Raw genomic sequence first — 23285 nt, forward strand, 5'->3', positions numbered from 1 at the left:
ATTCCATGCGAGAAATTGCCAAGAAACTGAAGATCTTGTACAACGCTGTGTACTACTCCCTCCACATGACAGCGCAAACTGGCTCTAACCAGAATAGAAAGAGTGGGAGGCCCCGGTGCACAACTGAGCAAGAGGACAAGTACATTAGCGTGTCTAGCTTGAGAAACAGACGCCTCACAATTCCTCAATTGGCAGCTTCATTAAATAGTACCCGCAAAACACCAGTCTCAACGTCAACAGTGAAGAGGCGACTCCGGGATGCTGTCCTTCTAGGCAGAGTTGCAAAGAAAAAGCCATATCTCAGACTGGCCAATAAAAATAAAAGATTAAGATGGGCAAAAGGACACAGACACTGGACAGAGGAACTCTGCCTAGAAGGCCAGCAGATTACATCGCAATCCACAAGGAGACTGCGTGGCAGGCTGACCACCTGTTATGTGAGTGTAGCATCAAAAGGACCTTGTGGCTGGAAGGAGCCACGGTAAGTTGGCTCCCTCCTTGCAACATATTTTCATAAGACCACTCCACAAAATATATATCTTTGCTTATATTTAGCAGAGTTACCTTGTCCTATGGATATCTACACAGTTATCAAAATTGGCAAGGTGGTGTAAGCCTACACAAAACACAGACCTTATTTGAAGTGAATCTAAAAATATCCAATGGAATAAATGAAGGAACTGCTTTTCAGATTTTGCTGGAAGGTGTCATGGGAATTATGACTCCCACTTTGGTATTCAATTCTTACCATGCCCATTTATTAAAATAGGATTTCCTGCATATAGAAATTACAGTTTTTGTTTTCAACATTCACAGGTAACTTAAACTCTAGTTTTATTATTCAAACAGTTGAGTATGTGTCTCCTAAGCAGACACTTCAGTATCCTTGTCACTWCAGAGAGCTGTGTGTGTGTGTACACAATTATATTATATACAGATGGCAGAGAAAAGCAGAGCACCAGTGTGGGACTATTACATTGAATTGGCACCAGGGAAAGCACGGTGTCTTATTTGTGATAAAGATGTAAGCATGGGGTCAGCAACGGCTATACATTATTTTTTTTTTTAAATTTAATACCACCAACCTGTGGAATCACCTTAAGAACACCCATCCAAAAGCCCATAAGGAGGCAATGATGAAAAAAAGGAAAGTGTTACACACACACGTCACAGATGTCGTAGGCTACAATCTTACAACTTTTTAAGAAACAAGCGAAATGGCAGGAAAAAGACCCAAGAAGATGGACGAAGCAATTGAGATGATTGCCATTGACAACCAGACATTTCACAGTGGTGTCTGACGTTGGTTTTCAGCAGCGGATTACTCTTGCTGAACCCCGGTACAGGATCAATGATGAAAAATTCTACCGCACAGAAATGCTAGATAAAACACAAAGGAGTTGTGATGAAAGTGAATAATCTGATGGCACCAGTAAATGCTCCACACATGGCATTCACATCTGACTGCTGGTCAGTCTCTGATGAGCCTTACTGGACATTTAATTGACAATGTCTGGACAAGAAAGCATGTTGTGCTGAATGTCAAGATTATGACTGGATCACACACAGGAAACTACAGAGAGATGTTTTGGACCATGTTGGCATACTGGGAAATCCACACAGAACGTGTAGTGCTGGTCCTCAGGGAGAGTGGGGCAAACGTGGTGAAAGGTAGGAGACTAGCAGAGCTTCCAGACTTCAGCTGCAGTGCACACACCCTACAGCTTGTAATCAATGATGGACTATCCAATCAGAGAGCTGTGCTAGACATTATTGCCATGTTGAAGAGCTGTGCAACTCACTTTGACCATTCTGTACTGGCCAAACAGAGGCTGAGGGCCATTCAGGAAGAGCTTGGCCTTCCCAAACACAGCATCATCCAAGCAGTTTAAACACAACACTACACATGTTGCAGAGGATGTTTGAACAGAGGCGTGCACTGTATGTGTATGCAGGTGAATACGGAAACATCAGCAGTTTGTCTGCTGCACAGTGGGACGTAGTCTCTTTCCTAATTGAGACTCTGGCACCTATGGAGGAGGTGACAGTGGAGATGAGCCACTCCAACGCCACAGCCGCATGCATCATCCCCAGTGTGTCGGTGCTGAAGCTGATGCTGCAGCAGGAGGGTTCTTCTACTCAAGGCATCAAAACTTTACCGAGGCCGAGGAGACAAAGTGCCTGGTGCTGGCAACTGTCCTGGATCCACGTCACAAGAGCTACACCTTCAACTCAGGGACAGCACTAGAGAAAGCAAAAGAGTGGATGAAGGAGGAATTTGACCTAAGGAAACCAAATCCCAGAGCCACAGCAGAAGGGACTAGTGAAGGAGGACCCAGATCCAGATGGAAAAGGGGCAAAGAGTCCGGGTAGACAGCCTCTACGTTAGAATCCTTGGAAGCCAAGAGGGCAGGGCTGAAGTCCAGTGCAGTTTTGAAATTGAGTTGGAGCGTTACCTCACAGAGCCTTACCTCACAGAGCCTGTCATTGACAGAAAGAGCGACTTGCCTTTGAAGTGGTGGAAGCAGAATGAGGACAGACTTAAATCACTCGCAAAGAAGTTTGTCCCCSCACCTTCTTCAGTCCCAAGCGAGAGCGTGTTCAGTGAGGTGGGGATGATTTATGATAAGCGGAGGAGCAGACTGACAGGGGAACATGTAGACAAGCTCGGTTTTCTGCCTTACAACTTCTTGACTGGGAATATTGAAGACTCGTTAAAAAGGAACCACCAGCTTTCATATGTTCGCATGTTCTGAGCAAGGAACTTAAACGTTAGCTTTTTTACATGGCACATATTGCACTCTTACTTTCTCCAACACTGTTTTTGCATTATTTAAACCAAATTAAATGTTTAATTATTTATGAGACTAAATTGACTATGTATCAAGTGTTCACTCAGTATTGTTGTAATTGTCATTACAAATACATACACTGCTCAAAAAAATAAAGGGAACACTTAAACAACACAATGAACTCAAGTCAATCACACTTCTGTGAAATCAAACTGTCCACTTAGGAAGCACACTGATTGACAATAAATTTCACTGCTGTTTGTGCAAATGGAATAGACCAAAAGGTGGAATTATAGGCAATTAGCAAGACACCCCCAATAAAGGAGTGGTTCTGCAGGTGGTGACCACAGACCACTTCTCAGTTCCTATGCTTCCTGGCTGATGTTTTGGTCACTTTTGAATGCTGGCAGTGCTTTCACTCTAGTGGTAGCATGAGACGGAGTCTACAACCCACACAAGTGGCTCAGGTAGTGCAGCTCATCCAGGATGGCACATCAATGCGAGCTGTGGCAAGAAGGTTTGCTGTGTCTGTCAGCGTAGTGTCCAGAGCATGGAGGCGCTACCAGGAGACAGGCCAGTACATCAGGAGACGTGGAGGAGGCCGTAGGCGGGCAACAACCCAGCAGCAGGACCGCTACCTCCGCCTTTGTGCAAGGAGGAGCACTGCCAGAGCCCTGCAAAATGACCTCCAGCAGGCCACAAATGTGCATGTGTCAGCATATGGTCTCACAAGGGTGCTGAGGATCTCATCTCGGTACCTAATGGCAGTCAGGCTACCTCTGGCGAGCACATGGAGGGCTGTGCGGTCCCACAAAGAAATGCCACCCACACCATGACTGACCCACCGCCAAACCGGTCATGCTGGAGGGTGTTGCAGGCAGCAAAAAGTTCTCCACGGCGTCTCCAGACTCTGTCACATGTGCTCATGTGCTCAGTGTGAACCTGCTTTCATCTGTGAAAGACACAGGGCGCCAGTGGAGAATTTGCCAATCTTGGTGTTCTCTGGCAAATGCCAAACGTCCTGCACGGTGTTGGGCTGTAAGCACAACCCCCACCTGTGGACGTCGGGCCCTCATACCACCCTCATGGAGTCTGTTTCTGACCGTTTGAGGAGACGCATGCACATTTGTGGCCTGCAGGAGGTCATTTTGCAGGGCTCTGGCAGTGCTCCTCCTTGCACAAAGGCGGAGGTAGCGGTCCTGTTGCTGGGTTGTTGCCTCCTACGGCCTCCTCCACGTCTCCTGATGTACTGGCCTGTCTCCTGGTAGCGCCTCCATGCTCTGGACACTACGCTGACAGACACAGCAAACCTTCTTGCCACAGCTCGCATTGATGTGCCATCCTGGATGAGCTGCACTACCTGAGCCACTTTGTGTGGTTGTAGACTCCGTCGTCATGTACACTAGAGTGAAAGCACTGCCAGCATTCAAAAGTGACCAAAACATCAGCCAGGAAGCATAGGAAAAAGTGGTAAATGATCATAGAGCCAACACAGATGCCAAACATCTCTGTCCTTGTACGCTTAGAYTTAAGTGCTGCAATTGACTCAGTTGACCATGATTTCCTTCTGGACAGGTGGGATTGCTTCTCCGGTCTAGGACCTATGTAACTGGATCGAGAGTTGTATCACCCTTGGTGAACATAACTCAGAGAAAATACATATTACATGTGGCGTTCCACAAGGTTAGATTTTGGGTCCAGTACTGTTCAGTTTATACATTCTACCACTTGGCAGAGTTATCAGAAAGCATAGCACTGATTTTTTTCACTGCTTTATTTGTTTATTCTTTCGGTGAGAATTTGTTTCAGTTAAATACGGAACCGTTCCGTATTTTATCAAATGGGTGGCAACCCTAAGTCTAAATATTGTTGTTATATTGCACAACCATCAACGTTGTGTCATAATTATGTAAAATTCTGGCAAATTAATTATGGTCTTTGTTAGGAAGAAACGGTCTTCACACAGTTCGCAACGAGCCAGGCGGCCCAAACTGCTGCATATACCCTGACTCTGCTTACACTGAATGCAAGATACGTGACACAATTTCAGCCACCGCATTGATTATATGCAACGCAGGACAAGCTAGTTAATCTTAACATAATCACTAGTTATTTTATAAAAAACAATCAGTTTAATACTAGCTAGCAACTTACCATGGCTCCTTGCTGCCTGTACTCGAGTAACAGTTGGTCAGCCTGYCACGCAGTCTCCTCGTGGGTTGCAATATAAATCAGCGTTTTTTACAGATTGTTATGAAAACTTGAAATCGGCCCTAATTAAAATCGGCCATTCCGATTAATCGGTCGACCTCTAGCATCTTTAGCTACATTCTATATAATCAATACTTGGCACACACTTGGTAACCGTGGTTAGAGCGTTGGGCCAGCAACGGAAAGGTTGCTCAATCGAATCCCCGAGCTGACAAGGTAAAAATCTATCTTTCTGCCCCTGAGCAAGGCAGTTAACCCAGAGTTCCCCGGGCGCCGAAGACGTGGATGTCGATTATGGCAGGTCCCCGCACATCTGATTCAGAGGGGTTTGGTTGAATGCGGAAGACACATTTCAGTTGGACAACTGACTAGGTATCCCCTTTCCCCACAGTGGTCCCCTGATGGTGCGTATTAGAACCAGATTTACATTTACATTTAAGTCATTTAGCAGACGCTCTTATCCAGAGCGACTTACAAATTGGTGAGTGCACACAATTTGATGATGACAGGAGGAGTCTATGCATGTCAGTTCTTGTTTGGGGGTAACTTACCTCACCCAGCCCACTCCTTCCTGTGCACCAACAGCACTTCAAACTCTAACTGGCCTGTTTAAGCTTTTGATAAAAAGGCACACAGAGCATCACCCAACACTAATGAGCTGAGCGGACAGGAGTATACTGACGCTCCAGAGCAAACAGATTTCACTCACAATACATTTTTCTAGCAACCAAGCAGAAACAGATTGCTCTCTGGTACATTTTACCCTCCTTTTTCTGCACACAAACACACACTTAGCAGGAGGCTATTTCACATTCATGTCTTGTTGGTGCATGCCTAGCCAATGGGAGCTGGGCTAGCTGCCTCTGATGTAGGCTGTATCTTGGAAGTGGAGAGAAGAGGRAGACTTGTTAGGGTCCTCTGTAACATGATATTCCCTAGGCACACCGAGCATCAACATTATAACACATGCCATTATTGCATTATTGTATCACACATTGTGACCTGCATGATTGGATTCTGCAGTGAATCCACAGAGGATGCATCCCAAATGGCATCTTGTCCCCTATATAGTGCACATAGACACATCCTGGTCATTGGGATTGGCATCTCCAGGACAGAAGAGTCAGAAGAGAAAGGAACCAGCAACAGACACTTCTGGTCAGGCCTTCAGCTGTCAATAGGACTGAGCCCACAGCTTCCTGTGAGGTGTACCACAGGAATCCTGCAGAAGTTGAGGGTGGGTTAGGGGTAGGTGCACAGCTGTAGAGCTAGGCGATAGTCCTAGCAGTGCATGACAGAGCACGTATGTGCTTTCTTAAAGGCACAATTTGAAGTTTCATTTCTGCTAAAAGGTATTGATTGGCAAGGCAGAATGGGGGGGGGGGGGGGKTTTTGAGTGTATTGTGTGCACTCAGTAAATCTCTGCGTGAGAGACGTGTGCGCATTGGTTGTTTGTAGATTTTATCCCGTGGTCACAGGGGCATAGGCCTAGATATTTGAGATTGTAAGTGTATGTCACAGTGCACTCACTGCTCTGGTGGTCCCAATGCTGTGGTATGTGGAGAAAGTGGTTTGGAACACCTGTATAACACAGAGGAAACTAGTCGAGAATAAATTGAAGTGGTCTGGTGTGTTTTTGCCTTTCACATCCACTCACTAACAAGTCAGCAAACACATTTAAAGAGGAGTAGGATGTGTTCGAATGTGTTAGTGCTAGAAGACGACCGATTAATCGGCATGGCCGATTTCAAGTTTATAACAATCGTAATCTGCATTTTTGGACGCCAATTACATTGCAATCCACGAGGAAACTGTGTGGCAGGCTGACCACCTGTTACGCGAGTGCAGTGTCAAAAGGACCTTGTGGCTGCAAGGAGCCAAGGTAAGTTRCTAGCTAGCATTAAAGTTATCTTATAAAAAACAATCAATCTTCTCATAATCACTAGTTAACTACACGTGGTTGATGATATTACTCGGTTAACTAGCTTGTCCTGCGTTGCATATAATCAATGCGGTGCCTGTTAATTTATCATCGAGTCACAGCCTACTTCGCCAAAAGGGTGATGATTTAACAAAAGCACATTCACAAAAAAAGCACAATCGTTGCACGAATGTACCTAACCATAAACATCAATGTCTTTCTTAAAACCAATACACAGAAGTATATTTTTATTTAAACCTGCATATTTAGTTCAAAGAAATTCATGTTAGCGGGTAATATTAACTAGGGAAATTGTGTCACTTCTCTTGCGTTCAGTGCAAGCAGAGTTAGGGAATATGCAACAGTTTGGGTCGCCTGGATCGTTGTGAACTGTGTTTCTTCCTAACGAAGACAGTAATTACTTTGCCAGAATATTTACATAATTATAACATTGAAGGTTATGCAATGTAACAGCAATATTTAGATTTAGGGTTGCCACCGGTTCGACAAAATACGGAACGGTTCTGTATTTCACTGACAGAATAAACGTTTTGTTTTCGAAATGATAGTTTCCAGATTTGACCATATTAAATGACATAAGGCTTGTATTTCTGTGTGTTTCTTATAATTAAGTCTATGATTTGATAGAGCAGTCTGAGCGGTGGTAGGCAGCAACAGGCTCGTAAGCATTCATTCAAACAGCACTTTACTGCATTTGCCAGCAGCTCTTAGCAATGCTTGAATCACASCGCTGTTTATGACTTCAAGCCTATCAACTMCYGAGATTAGGCTGGCAATACTAAAGTACCTATAAGAACATCCAATAGTCAAAGGTATATGAAATACAAATGGTATAGAGAGAAATAGTCGACGTGTCATAATTCCTATAATAACTACAATCTAAAACTTCTTAACTGGGAATATTGAACCACCAGCTTTCATATGTTCTGAGCAAGGAACTTAAACGTTAGCTTTTTTTACATGGCACATATTGCACTTTTACTTTGTTCTCCAACACTGTTTTTGTATTATTTAAACATGTTTCATTCATTTTTATTTGAGACTAAATAAATGCTATTTATGTATTATATTAAGTTAAAATAAAAGTGTTCATTCAGTATTGTTGCAATTGTCATTATAGCAAATATATATATATATATATATAAAATCGGCATCTGCTTTTTTTGGTCCTCTAATAATCGGTATCAGCTTTGGAAAAAATAAATAAATAAATAAATAGGTTAACCTCTAGTTAGTGCACACTCATCCTCCTGTGTGTGTGTTTATGCGTAGGAGCCTGAGTCAGGGCTGTGTGGGGTGAGTGCCCGAAAGAGACAGAGTCCATAAAGCATTTGAGAGAGAGGCTATCTGAGCACTACCTCAGCACAGAGAATGAACTTGCTGAATACAAATAAAAATACGTTTCTCCTATAGGAGACACTGACGGAGCTACCCTCTGTCTATCAAATACCTCTACCTACCTAAGCTAAATCTTCCCAGTAAACACTTTACCAGACCTTTTTCAATTAAATAACTGAGTAATTACTAAATAATTCGATCATGAGATGAACTAGGACTCAGTAAAAAAGCAAGAGTAAATTTTTTTGAATGAAATAGTTATTTTATGAAAGGTGCAGTACAAAGTAGTTTAACTTCTTTTCTCTGAGATTTGTTGTGTCTCACCTCCTACACCCTCCAAGAATCTATATGAAAACATTTACAACCCCTCACCGCATGTTATAAGGCCACAATGGATTGTGCAACTCTCCTTTTTGAGGGAGGACTTTAAGGGGAAGCCCTTTAACTATGTAAGTGGAGAAGGTATGTGCATCCTATTCCTTATATAGTGCACTACCTTTGACCAAGGCCAACAGAGCTCTGGTCAAAAGTAGTGCTATATGTAGGGAATAGGGTGCCATTTGGGACGTAGCCGGTGTAGCCATTAATATTGATGGCGTGTAGTGTGAAACATTCATGGCATGGTTTTCTTTGGACACTACGGACATTTTGATGGAAGGGAGATTTCCCTTTGGTCATTTAGAAGGTTGTATGATTGCAACTACACCACTTATGTGGGCGCAGTCGCTTAGGCAAGTTGTAAGACACTTTCTCCTCCATTGGAAAACAAACTACTACCCTTCTCACACTATTGAGCCAAGTAAAACAGAGCCAAGCCACACTATACAGGGCAGGTCTGGCTATGCATCAAACATAGTTGCTGGAAGCATTCTGGAAAGGACAATGTGAAAAGAACAGCATGAGCCAGTACGGTTCAGGTTGTCCCCTATAGTGTGAATCAGGCATAAGAGTCAATAGGCACCATGCTGTTCTTGCGTGTGTTATGTGACCCCGTTTTGCTCAGTCCTCCAAGTGTCACTTTTTTTAACATCCAAAATCAGATTACACATTTAAGGAAGGGATCTCACACATCACATGGCATCTTATATCAATATCATGAGGCATACTAATACAGTTAAGTTAAGATGTTATTCTGATGCATTTTTTGCATCCAAATAGTTTTTTTTTCTCCAGATGACTGACTAAATTTTACCTCATGGTTGCCATGTTTAACAGACCGACCACACACAATCCCACCCACCCACAAATACAATTTGCCCACTACAATATTGCGTTGTTGAGTGAGTGTGAGTTGGGTGTGCAAAACCTGTAAAGACAATACTGTAGATCGGTGCCTCAGACTGTCAAATACCTTAACTTGTATAACCTAGTCAGTTTTGAGGCTGCGATACAATGAACTGGGAGTGCTTTCTCTAATGACTTGTTGTGGGTACCTAATGATGATAGAAGCTACATGTTCTACACCTACAGTACTACAGCCATTGCATGTTTGCAGCAAACCATAGCATGTAGGCTAGCTATTTTGGGAAGCATGTTTATACCACTATTCATTACTAAGCCCATAAGGTTTCTAGCTGACACAGATCTGCTCACATAAACATAGGTCTGTTCGTGTGGAGCAAGGACATTCAGTGTAAAAGCAGATTCATTAATTTTTTAAGACAACAGATGGTGTCACATTGTGGACAGCACGCATAATTAACCCCAGCAGTCCAACTGTGGCTGGAATGGATGTGACTGACCAGTTAGCAGAATGAATGAACTCTCTACTCATCCGCTGTACATGGACAACATAATTGGCTTAGATCAAATATGACAGGACAGACGAGGGAAACCCAGACGCACACACAGTAACAGGTGCACTTGGCAACAACTCCCCAGCTTGCTGCTGTCCTCACTCAACTTACCTGGTAAAACGAAGTTACATATATATCCGAGAATAAAAAAAGAAAGTCAACGTTTAGAGACTATCATGAGAAAAAGAACAAATGGCAGAAAAAAGAGCAGGGGAAGGAACAGATGTGTTCAAACCTCAGGCTATAGTGTATGGTTCAAACCAAAGACTATTTACCAACGCCCTAACTTATGAAGCAGCAGAGAGGTGCCTGGGGCTACAGATTCTTCAACACTGCAACAGTGTTGCAAGATGTGTGTATGGAGCGATTTTAGTGCCAACAGATACTGTATTTGAATTCAATATTTATGATTTGAAACGGAATTGAATGAATATTGCATTCAGTTTTAAAAATGCAATTTATGTTTAAATTCAATATGGTAAATACTGCATTAATTGTCTGTGTATCAAGCTTCCAAACTAATTTCAAGTTCACCAAAGTTTTATATATTCAACTTCTCAGATGTACTCAGATATCAAATTGAATTCTCTAAATTCAGATTCAAAATTAGAGACCACATCCTGGTTCTTTGCAAGGAATTGTAGCATTTGGGCTATAAGCTATGATAAGCACCCAACTTCCTACTTTCTATTGTGTCCATAGAGGGGAACTGAAGCTTTCAGTAATGGGGTCATATTCGCTTGTAGCCAAATGTATAGGAAGAAAATAAATTAAACATGCCACATTGGCTTCAGAAACCTGTTTAACACAGATGGTTTCATTCTTTGTTTTCCTTTACCTCTCCTGGCTGGCAAAGTACCAGGATGTTGTCTCTGGTTTTGAATCAGAATTTAGAGAACTGCATTTGAAAACAATCTGAGAAGTTTAATATATGAAACTTTGGTCAACTTGAAATTATAGTTTGTGAACTTGATAGAGACAATGAATGCAATATTTACCATATTGAAAATGAATAGACAAATATTGAATATCAGTATTTAATTAAATTTTAAAGCTGAATTAAATATTAATTCAATTCAGTTTCAAATCATGAAATACAAGTTCAATGTATTAAATAAATTATTAAATTTGTGCATTACACATTTTAAAATATTACAGTACATTTAAATGCAATATCTAAATACAAATTCAAAAACATTGAATTCAAATAGTTTGTTGGCAGTGAAATCGCTCCATAAGTGTGTATGCATGGTTGCGGTCATCAATTTAGCAGCATTTTCCATCAGCAATGTACGAGGCAAAAAGGCATAGAGGCTCGAAACAAATTGTCAATGTCATGAATCAGCTAATTAAAAAGTTCAAGTCAACAGATCTGGGAGAGGCGGCATCGATTGAATCCCTGCCTGTATTTAGCTGGCTGTGTATACATTGCTAACACAGAACACATGTGTTATTGAAAACAAATGTGGGAGGATTGCAAAGTATCCATGCGTATTGGCTAGCAACTGATTCAACAATAATCACGAATTAGCTCCTTCCTGACGCCAAGATCCCGTTTTCAGAACCACAGCGCGCGGCCTCCAACCTGCCGATTTCCACGCTGTGTATGAGGCTAGCTGGGTAATAACTGGCTCTATAACGTTAGCGACATTTGTGGTCATGTACTATAGTTAGCATACCTGATGAACATGTGCTATGCAGGTAATTTGGTAGTACCAAAAGAGTGGGAACAAATCGAACGCTCTACTGTTAGCTAGGAAATAACACCACGGGAACTTACCTAAATCATCCATGGTGGTAGCAGAAGGAGTCGGCTCTACACTATGAACGAACCGGGCCGGTTGTCCTTTGATTCGATTGTTGGTAGCTCTACCTACACCGTAGCTTCTATATAGAAATTCCAGTAATCTGAATGCAGTACAGAAGTTTTCAGTTAGCTGCTACACTCAACAATAAAATGCAGTCATGGGGACAAGCAGCTCGCCTCCAAATTTACCAGTAAGAAAAGTCTGGCTGCTGTACTTAAACTTTTAGCTATAGGCTGCCATCTAGCGGCAGTGGACCAACTAGGTATGTTTAGATTAAATCAACAATGTGGGATTTGTTTTTCAGTGAAATGGAAGACCCACCACTTGTTTTGAGGTCTTTATTTGGCAAGCTAAATGGCACGCACACAATTCCAATTTACACAACCAATGTATTTTAATTGGATATGTATAAACTGAAATCAATTGTAGTTGCATCTAGTCCATGTACAGGTACCCGATCTTGTTTCACCATTCCCTCCAACATATGATTGAACAATTGGCATTGCGTCGGAGGTGATCATCATGGAACGATTTAAAAATTCGAAAATGCGTTCTAAAAATCACGTTACTCCATATATCCACAATAGCAAGTGAGATCAACATAATTTATTTGTATTTCTTTATATTTTATAAAGTCAACGTATCATTAGCGTTGTCAATATAATTTAAAAAACAGTGGAGACATTGGTGAAATACCAATCATCAGCGAGATAAGTTTAAAAATAATAATTCACCAACTAAGATATCGAAAACTACACGGCCTAGGCCGAAACTGGTAAGTAGTGCTATCTGGAAAATTATTTGTTGTAGCCTGGTAGGCCTATCGGAAACGAATAATTGATTTGCGCATGTGTGTAATAGTACCCTTACAAAAAAATATTGCCGTTTTGAAACTAGTAACTGCAGACCACTGTGGTATTTTGGACGCAGTAATTGCAGAATAACTGCAGTTATACTGCACTCTTAACTGCAGTTACAACGCAAATCTACTGCAGTAAAAAACGTATTATTTTGGATGCAGTATTTACAGCATGCTGTAGTTATACTGCACTCTGATTGCAATCTTTTTTTGTAAGGGTAATTCTTGCCCAAGTAAAATCAAGAACGAGGTATAACCATTTGAAGCATTTTCCAATAATGTCACACAGGCCAAAATAATGCCCCCAAAAAAGACTGACAACCTTCATGAGCAACACCAGCGACTCCTTGTGGATAATGATAGTTACCTGGTTGCCATCCGAAAACAGAAGGAACACCTTGCCAGTCTGGACACCAAGGTACAGTATGGCCAATTAGAACGACTGTTGCTAAATGACTGGCTAACTGACTGTTGCTAAAATGGCAAAGTATTGACTTGTGAATAATAATAATAATAGTAAAATGGCGCCGGATGGGAAGGCTGCCATCTTATCGGCTCTTAACCAACCATGCTATTTTGTTTGTTTGTTCGCGTTGTTCGTAACTTGTTTTGTACATAATGTTGCTGCTACAGTGTCTTATGACCGAAAATAGCTTCTGGACATCAGAACTGCGATTGCTCACCTCAAACTGGACAAAGAGTTCTTCTTCAATGAGTCGGACGGGAGGGATATAATGCAGACACCCAACCAGGCCCATATCCCCGTTATTCGCTGGAGAAGGTAACACAGATTTCGCGGAAAGAGATCAGGGTGCCTTGTGAGGATCATGCGACGAGTGGCTAATCTGCCCATGCCTTCCGTCCTGCTAGCTAACGTTCAATCTCTGGAAAATAAATGGGATGAACAGAAAGCACGTTTATCCTACCAACGGGACATTAAAAACTGTAATATCTTGTGTTTCACCTCGTCGTGGCTGAACGACGACATTAAGAACATAGAGCTGGCGGGTTATACACTCAAGCACCAGTGACTTGGTCTATAAAAAAGTGGTCAGATGAAGCAGATGCTAAGCTACAGGACTGTTTAGCTAGCACAGACTGGAATATGATCCGGGATTCTTCCGATGGCATTGAGGAGTACACCACATCAGTCACTGGCTTTATCAATAAGTGCATTGAGGACGTAGTCCCCATAGTGACTATACGTACATACCCCAACCAGAAGCCATGGATTACAGGCAAAATTCGCACTGAGCTAAAGGGTAGAGCCGCCGTTTTCAAGGAGCTGGACTTTAACCCGGAAGCTTATAAGAAATCCTGCTACGCCCTCCGATGAACCATCAAACAGGCAACACTTCAATACAAGACTAAGATCGAATCATACTACACCGGCTCCGACGCACGTCGGATGTGGCAGGGCCTAGAAACTATTACAGACTACCAAGGGAAGCACAGCCAAGAGCTGCCTAGTAACACAAGCCTACCAGACAAGCTAAATATTTTCTATGCTCGCTTCGAGGCAAGTAACACTGAAACATGCATGAGAGCATCAGCTGTTGCGGACGACTGTGTGATCACGCTCTCCGCAGCCGATGTGAGTAAGACCTTTAAACAGGTCAACATTCACAAGGCCGCAGGACCAGACGGATTACCAGGACGTGTGCTCCGAGCATGCGCTGACCAACTGGCAAGTGTCTTCAGTGACATTTTCAACCTCTCTCTGTCTGAGTCTGTAATACCAACATGTTTCAAGCAGACCACCGTAGTCCCTGTGCCCAAGAACACTAAGGTAACCTGCCTAAATGACTACCACCTCATGGCACTCACGTCTGTAGCCTTGAAATGCTTTGAAAGGCTGGTCATGGCTCACATCAACACCATTATCCCAGAAACCATAGACCCACTCTAACTTGCATAACGCACCAACAGATCCACAGATAATGCAATCTCTATTGCACTCCACACTGCCCTTTCACACCTGGTATGGCATCTGCTCTGCCTCCGACCGCAAGGCACTACAGAGGGTAGTGCGTACGGCCCAGTCACCAATCACCGCGGCCAGCCTTCCTTGCCATCCCGGAGAGGCCGCACCTCATCAGCCCCGTTGTCCGCGGGAACACAGCCTCTGCACATTGTCAGACTCCAGCCACCCAAATCATAGACTGTTCTTCTCACTTGCACGGCAAGCGGTACCGGAACGCCAAGTCTAGGTCCAGAGGGCTCCTAAATAGCTTCTACCCCAAGCGCATACAGACTCCTTAACAGCTATCATGCTTACCAGACTATTTGCATTGCCCCCCCCCCCCTCCCCCCATCATCTATGCATAGTCACTTGAATAACTCTACCTACTGTACATATTACCTCATACCCACACCGGTGCCCCTGCACATTGACTCTACCGATAGCCCCGCCATTGTTATTTACTGCTGCTCTTTAATCCTTTGTTATTTTTATGGCTGATAAAACTTTTTTTTTAGGTTTTCTTAAAACTGCATTGTTGGTTAGGGCTGTGAGTAAGCATTTCACTGTAGGTCTACACCTTGTATTCGCGCGCATGTGACAATAAAAATTTGATTTGATATATTCTTATATAGCGCTTTGCATAATACAGAATCAAAGATGTTTAACATAAGTAATGTAGCCTAATTCTGGGTGGACAATGCATAGAATGAATAGAGTTCAACCTCAATTCACTTTATTGATCCCCTCTTCCTGCAGATGAAGTGAGATGCAGACCAAGCTGATGACAGCAGGAAGGTAAGGAGGCATGGGGTAGGATCCGCGCCTGAAGGACCTCCTCTCTCACGGAAGAAGCACATCCGCCATCATGGGGTCGCTGTAAACCACGGTACTGCAGTCATCACCACACACCTCATTTACAGTCACTGTTGACTGTTTGATTTGGTTTGGCAGTCATCACTACAGATCCAACATCTATTCAACAATCTTACATTAATTCACGTCACACCACACATCAATCACACACTCACAAAACCGTGGCGGTATACATCAACACCTCACACAAATATGCACGAACCTACCATCCATTCCAACATCTTGTTAGTGTGTGCTGTGAGTAGTTGACCTGAGTTCTATTACACTGCTCAAAAAAATAAAGAGGACACCTTACAACACAATGGATACTTCCATTCAATCACACTTCCTGTAAACAACCTGTTCCACTAGAAGCAACAACTGATTGCAAGCAGCAGGACCGCTAACTCCGCCTTTTGTGCAAGGAGGAGGCACTGCCAGAGCTCTGCGAAAATGACTCTCAGCAGGCACCAAGTGTAGCATGTGTCCGCATTATGGTCTCACCATGCCACTTTGTGGCCTGCTGGGGAGTGTCATTTTGCAGGCTCTGGCAGTGCTCCTCCTTGCAAGCGCAGAGGTAGCGGTCTGACTGCTGGTTGGTTGGCCTCCCGGCCTCCTCCACGTCTCCTGATGTACTGGGCTGTTCTCCCTCGCGTAGCGCCTCCATCTCTGACCACGCTCTCGCTGACAGACACAGCAACCCCTCTGCCACAGCTCGCATTGATGTGCCATGCTGAGAATAGCACTACCTGAGCCACTTGTGGGGTTGTAGACTTCGTCTCATGCTACCACTAGAGTGATAGCACGCCAGCATTCAAAAGTGACCAAAACATCAGCCAGGAAGCATAGGAACTGAGAAGTAGTGTCTGTGGTCAACCGCCGAGACCACTCCTTTATTGGGGTGTTCTTGCATATTGCCTATATATTTCACCTTTTGTCTATTCCATTTGCACAACAGCATGTGAAATTTATTGTCATCAGTGTTGCTCCTAAGTGGACAGTTTGTTTCACAGAAGTGTGATTGACTTGGAGTTACATTGTGTTGTTTAAGTGTTCCCTTTATTTTTGAGCAGTGTATGTAAGATGACATGTATGGCCACGCAATCTGATTGGCGAGAGCGGCTACATAGCCATGCTAAGACGATGTTCAGTGTAATATATTAAATTCCTCATTGATTTGGTTCAAACTGGTTTGCAATGTGTTTTTGATTTGAGCATCATCTCATAGTGTTTCTTATCCTGTGTCTTGCAGGCCACTAAAAGCTTTGACAAGTTGCTATGCAGCAACCAGCGCATTGCGTGATGAGATTGACCACCTGCGGCCACCAGAGGTGCTCTTCGCCCTTATGTACCAGGCGTCTGGCAGAGAGCTACTGTCCCACAATGTCAGGAAGACTCCGTGGAGAAGTCTGTCCTTGCCTACGACCAGCGGTCAGAGCACACAAAACACTATGTCTGTGTTTGTATGTGGTGTGGAGAAGTCTGTCCTTGCCTCCACGACCAGCGCGGTCAGAGCCACAAAACACTATGTCTGTGTGTGTGTTTGTATGGGGTGTGAGAGAAGTCTGTCCTTGCCTACGACCCGCGGTCCAGACGCCAAAACAACTATGTCTGTGCTGTGTGGTTTGTATGTGGTGTGGGAGAAGTCTGTCCTTGCTAACGCGACAGCGGCAGAGCCACAAACACTATGTCGTGTGTGTGTTTGTATGTGGTGTGGAGCTACAGTCCTGTCCATTGTCCTACGACCAAGCGTAGGTACCTTGTAGCTCACATACCACTATGTACGCCTAGCAGTGTGCCCTGTCTTAGCTATGTGGTGTGGAGAAGTCTGTTCTTCTTGCGCTTGCCCAGCTTAAAAATGTGGGCTGGGTTTGTTTTCTAGGTCCGAGGCCCTGGCCCGCATGCTAGCTGTGAGGGAGCGTAGCAAGAAGGACACGTCTCTCTGCCACACTGAGATGACTGAGCTGAAGAGGGTCATCGACCACGAGATCAAACTCCGCAGCTTCATGGTCCAAAAGTCCAAGGAGAGCGTCCCCATAGGCGAGGACGAAGAGGCCAAAAAGAGAAGTACGTTTTAGAATCACGCTTAACATTATACATCCTACAGTTGTTCATTGAATGGTTTCTTGTTTAGCCTAGAGGCTAGATGCCTTTCTCGAGCTTCATCAACCTTCTTGATCGATGCTTCATGGCAGTGTTTTGTCATTGGTGCAGGGGCCGAGCAGGCTCAGCGTGAGCGAATGGGAGGAGAGAGTCTGGAGACCTACCAGGCGGTGCACCGGCTGCTCGTGGAGGTGAGCGGCGACAGCGACCTGCGTCAGCTCGGCAGGACATTTGTGGAGAACGAGGAGAAGAGCTTTGCTTACTTCAACTACATCAACGAGCTGAACAACAATAGCACCATGCTGAAGGACCGCATCAACAAGCTCAGGGTCAGGGTCCACACACACACGCATGCATGCACACACACAAACACAGGATGGGAGTTCATGTGCTGTAAGCTTGGAAAACTAGACAACTTATAAACCTAGACAAGGTTATATGACTGTGTTCTGCTGCTATCTCCCCCACAGACTGAGATCCTGCGCTTTGAGCTGGAGAACAAGCAGTATGATCAACAGTGGCAGGGCCAGCTCAAGGAACTGGAGGTAAGGTTTTCGTTTTTAGGAAGTTTTAGTTTGACTTTGCACAACTTTTCACTGCTCTAATGTGTCTGCTGGTGCTTCCTTGTGCATTTCTCTGTCTGACCATGCCAATCAGTTTCTCTCCCCTATATCAATCTGTGTTCCCCTTCATCTTTTGACTTTGACGTTTTGTCTCTGGTCCCTCTCAGAGAGAGCTGGAGCAGCGTCGTGGCCTGGCCAATAATTTGGAGAGCCAGTACACTGTGGTTCTGAAGTTTTTGGATCAGCATAAGACGGCCATCGCCCACCTGTTTAACAAGATGAATTGTAACCCTGCTTCTATCATTGGCAAGCTGGGCTGCAGCGCTCAGGTCACTGATGACAATGTCACCCAGTTTATCGGTAGGTGGACATTGTTGGACAACCCCTCTCTCTCGCAGCCTATTGGCAATGCTAAAGCTCTCAAAAGAACAAAGATTTTAATGGATTCCAAAGAAAAATTCACACACAGATATTCAAGTTATTACCATTTTACTATGCCATTTCTAAATAAATACCTGGTAATTTCTGTACCATCAAATAAAGTGTATCCAAATTGGCAGTACAGTCAGTGTATGTAACACTCACACAGTATCTCACACAGGCAAAGCAAAAGTGGAACATGTGGAACTCACCAGACTTCTAGAATGAGCGACACATACTCACCATTAGACACTGACTCATCCCGTCTCATTCTGTCCTGTCCTCTGCATCACCACAGGTATCCTGGAGGAGGAGATGCACCAGCTGTTGATGTTCCTGTCCCAGTGCAGCTACAAGGAGGCCGAGGAGATGGAGCTGCCCCCTCAGAACCTCCTGCTGGTCAGCTGCAGCCTGCTGCCCGCCGTGACCCCCTCTACTACAGAGGCACCCTCCTTTGACGACAGTACCACTGAAGCACTACTGGGCCTGGGTCAGTACTGGTACAGTAGAGCCTGCACCCCAAATGGCATCCTATTCCATATATTGTACTATGTTGTGCTGTTGCCATGTTGTGTTGCTACCGTGTTGTTGCCATGTTGTGTTGCTACCGTGTTGTTGTCATGTTGTGTTGCTGCCATTCTGTGTTGTCTTAGGTCTCTCTTTATGTAGTGTTGTGCTTTCTCCTACATTTCTATTTTTTATCCCAGCCCTCGTACCCCAGGAGGCCTTTTACCTCTTGTTAGGCCGTCATTGTAAATAAGAATGTGTACTTAATTGACTTGCCTAGTTAAATAAATAAAGGTTAAATAAATAAACAATACAGTATAGTGCATTACTTTTGACCAGGGCCGATGCACTATGTAGTGAATAGGTTTCCCTTTGGGAAACAGCTTTTAATAAACTGAAGACATTATAAAGGCAGTATAACAACCTGTTGACAGTGTAAATAATAATATATTATGTATATATGTAATATCGCGTAACATTTTCCTTAAAGTCAACACTAATCGCAAGTGACTTTTAATACTTCAAGTGGAGTGTGTCGGTGTTGTGCTCCATTAACTTTGTGTGTGGTGTGCCTTACAGGCAGCGAGCAGCCTCTGGACTTCCAGACCCTGCGTGAGCGGGTGCTGCCCTGGGTGATGCATACTGAACAGGGTAAGGTGCCCAAGGCCCCATCCGCCCCCCTAAGAGGAAAGAAGAAGGTGGGCTTCAACCCCAAGTCTGCCTGAGCAGGAGCCTCTGACGCTCACAAGACATGGTGCTCACATACTGCATTGTTTTAATGTCAATGAAACCATTACAGCATTTAGCTTTAGTCCTTGGTCTCAGTAATCTGTTCATTGTTCAGTGTCCTTTGCCCCCCACCCCCAGCACTGCTTTGAACAGGTTTGTTCCAATTGTTGGAGGAAATAACACAGCTCATCTAGACCCTTATCCTGGTACAGAAAAGATGCCCTCATTTTGGGCAATGAAATACCAAATGGTGGGTGGCTCAGGGCTTTGCACCTCTGCGTCAAGGTCTCTCAGCATGGCCAGGCACCACCTCAGTGGAGTAACAACAGGCTTTACGGGGATCACTGGCTGACAGCTTAGTGTCTGCCCTGCCTTTGGGATGCATCATGCGGTGTAACGTTACCCCGTAACCTCATGACATGCACTAAAATAAACACTGGGGCTTTGTCTTTCCAAACCAAACCCCATGTTTTGATGGAGAGTGTTAGGCCCCTCTGTACCTTGAAGACCAGTGTGATGCCAGAAGACGGCCATCTCTGCTACATCACTGGCTCTCATTGCTCCTCTCTAAATACAGAAGGCTACATGCTCTTAGTCTTAGGGGATCCATAATGTTCTCAGCTGCTGGGCAGGACTGCTACCAAAACCAAACTAAAACCTTGAATCAGTTTATAAACCAGTAGAAAAGCTCTCCCTCACTGAACCTCACAAACTCTCCTCGTGGGCTGTTTGTGCGTAAGCAGCATTCTCCTAATACTATTTTCAACCCATACTGATGTCATTAACCCCTGATGTAAACTCTCTTGCTAGTGATGAAACCTTACAGATTAAAAGGTATTGATTTTGTGTATGACTTATTTACAACACAGTGTGGCTGCAACAGTTATGTGATCAACTTGGGCAAAATAATTGAGGGAAGCACACATCCATTGATACATAGACTTGATTTGTTGAGTTGATACAGAATATCACTTAAGATGACATTCATTCCAATATGTCATCAGTCATTCAAGTAAACAAAGGACATTGAATATATATTATGCTGTCTAAGGAGATGCGTCAAAATAAACATTTATTGGCATGAGGTGCAAGAAGTAACAAACTGAGGATCTCTCGACAAAAGTTATTTATTGAAAGGTGATCAGATTGTAAAATAGCTATTGAATATGGATTCAACCATTTGTCTGACAGACCATTTACACATATCTGGCTTGGTAGTTTGCTTAACCACTGCCGATGACGGGAAAACACAAGCAGATGCATCACAGGTGGCCAGTTTAAAAGTGTAGAAGGTAAAGGCCAGTGAGTTTCCCTCTGGTTCTTTCCCTCCTCTTCCACTGTGGGCCTGCAGGTGGTGGGGGCTCTAGCTATGGTCTCTTGGTATAGGTGACCTGGGAGGGGAAGTGTGACTGACAGACAAAGGAGCCAGTGAATTATACCGGGGTGGTCCACATCACCTGATCTGAGGATGTAAGTAGGCGGGGCAAGCAGGACCGTGGGTGGAGGACCGTGGGTGGAGCCTGGAGATGATAGATGACAACCGACGGGTGTTTTGATGATAGAAATAGAAGCTCTAGAGTCTCTAGTCAAGAGCTTTTATTTCTGTCACTGACAGACACGCTAAAGGAGCAGGTAGTTATTCCTGGTCCTTCTCTTCTCCATGTGTGATGATGTGGACAAGGTTTTTATAGTCTAGATTTCCTGCCACGTCTGGTGGGAAGGCTGCAAACATTTGCTCCATCTAAGAAAACCATCAAGATGAATTAGTGACTCAAACACTGACACATCATACACGTCACAACAGATTCTAAGCAAACACACAACATATTCATATATGAACTGTGTTGTTACCGATTATGAGTTTAATGAAAATTGTTTGTCTGCTGTTGATAGATAGTCGTATGTACAAGGGGTCCAGGGCTTGTGTGTGTGTATATACAGTATATAGCTTATAGTGTGTTTAGGGTATGTTGGTTGGACTCTAACCTCTTCAGGAGAAAATCTGTCCGCCTGTGTCGTCAGCATCTCGGTCACACTGAAGAGGAGCAAGAACAATGTGTTTAGGATTACATTAACCTATAATCTATTATACCCGTTTACACACACACACAGGGTATTCACGAGTCCTTCCTCAGGACCCCTTTTCCTTCAGGATCTAATACTTTAAATGTGTTGAGGATAGTTTCCTCTGGATCAGCGCCTACACAGAGATCACCTCTAATTAGAAAGAAGTCGATGGGAGGCAGACATTTGGATAACATAGACAGTAGTTACAATACAGAAATAATGAAGGACAATGTCAAATTACAATTCAGGCAACTCATTTTGCAAACTTTTGGGAGAAAGTGACATTCAGTACTGTTGCAAAATGTAGCAGGACGTTTAAACAACTGAACACATCCCTTGTTTGCAGAATGGGTTATGCACTAGGACCCAGACAGAAAGGGGTACAGGGGGACTGTCGTCATGGTAATAAGGGGAGAGGCAGATCCTTACCTCCTTGAACTCCTGGATTTGAGACTGCTCAAAGATAGAAAATACATTAGAGTTGGCTCCCTCTGCGGACTTCTTCTTTGCCTTTTTGGGTTCCTTCGGCGGGAGGTGGAAAAGGAGTAGATCCATGAAGCCTGGTGGGTTGATCTACCCTGAGTTGATTTATGCTAGGGCCAGTTAGAGACATATATTAAGAGAGTTCGGCCAATGTGGTTTCTGCATCATGATGCATTTACATTTTGACACTACAACATTCTACGGCAGCCATGTTAGTTCTCCATTAACATTACAATGGGGAATATTTAAACAATGTTGTGTAACTGAATGTCTGGAATTAGAACAATATTCCAAAAGTTGGCCTAACTCTCTAAATATATGGCTATGGCGCCAGTGTTACTTAGGACACAATACAACTATTGAGATAACAGTTTTTGACAGGACCACCCCTGAACTAACTAAATGCTATGAATTAAGGGGTTATCCTGCCCAACGTAAAATACACAACACTTTAGCATTGTATTACTTAAACATATAGGATGGAATACTAAACATACACTATGTATGTGTTAATCATGTTCCAACTGTTAGAATCTAACACACTATAAACAAAGACGATGAGAATACTTTTAAAGAAAATGTTTCAGTATATCAACTATGTCAAAACTGAAATATCTTCATGGAAATCTCCAGATGGACAGACAAATGTTGTTCTTCGGAATGCAGTTTGTTCATTTCTTTCAGTTTCATATTCAGTATTCATCCTGAGTAGAACATGACATCGGACATCAAATATCTCTATCAAATCAAACAATCTACCAACATTTGTCTGTTTGATCTCTCACACTCAACTATGTCAAAGGGGTGGGGGTAGAGGCAAGGGAATGTGATACTCTGCTGCATCCTTAGAGT

At 43.6% G+C, this 23285-nt stretch overlaps 2 protein-coding genes across 2 annotated transcripts in view; one reads left to right on the forward strand and one right to left on the reverse strand.

Annotated features, from left to right (window-relative positions):
- Nucleotides 1–12644, reverse strand: part of LOC111970275 (paxillin) — a 59846-nt gene extending 47202 nt beyond the window's left edge. The window contains exon 1 of the mRNA XM_023996929.2: nucleotides 11860–12644. Coding sequence (XP_023852697.1) covers nucleotides 11860–11872 — 13 coding nt within the window. The 5' untranslated portion in view covers nucleotides 11873–12644. The remainder of the gene's footprint in view (nucleotides 1–11859) is intronic.
- A 2831-nt stretch (nucleotides 12645–15475) lies between these two features.
- Nucleotides 15476–20976, forward strand: LOC111970276 (coiled-coil domain-containing protein 63). Its single transcript, XM_023996931.2, is given in 9 exon segments — nucleotides 15476–15504; nucleotides 16814–16947; nucleotides 16950–16992; nucleotides 17444–17628; nucleotides 17776–17993; nucleotides 18135–18209; nucleotides 18395–18587; nucleotides 18946–19137; nucleotides 19734–20976. Coding segments are annotated over 9 exon segments (1215 nt in total). The 3' UTR covers nucleotides 19880–20976.
- Nucleotides 20977–23285: the final 2309 nt, after the last annotated feature.

Source organism: Salvelinus sp. IW2-2015, linkage group LG11 (genome assembly GCF_002910315.2).
Source record: "Salvelinus sp. IW2-2015 linkage group LG11, ASM291031v2, whole genome shotgun sequence".
In the NCBI taxonomy this organism is placed as follows: Eukaryota; Metazoa; Chordata; class Actinopteri; order Salmoniformes; family Salmonidae; genus Salvelinus; species Salvelinus sp. IW2-2015.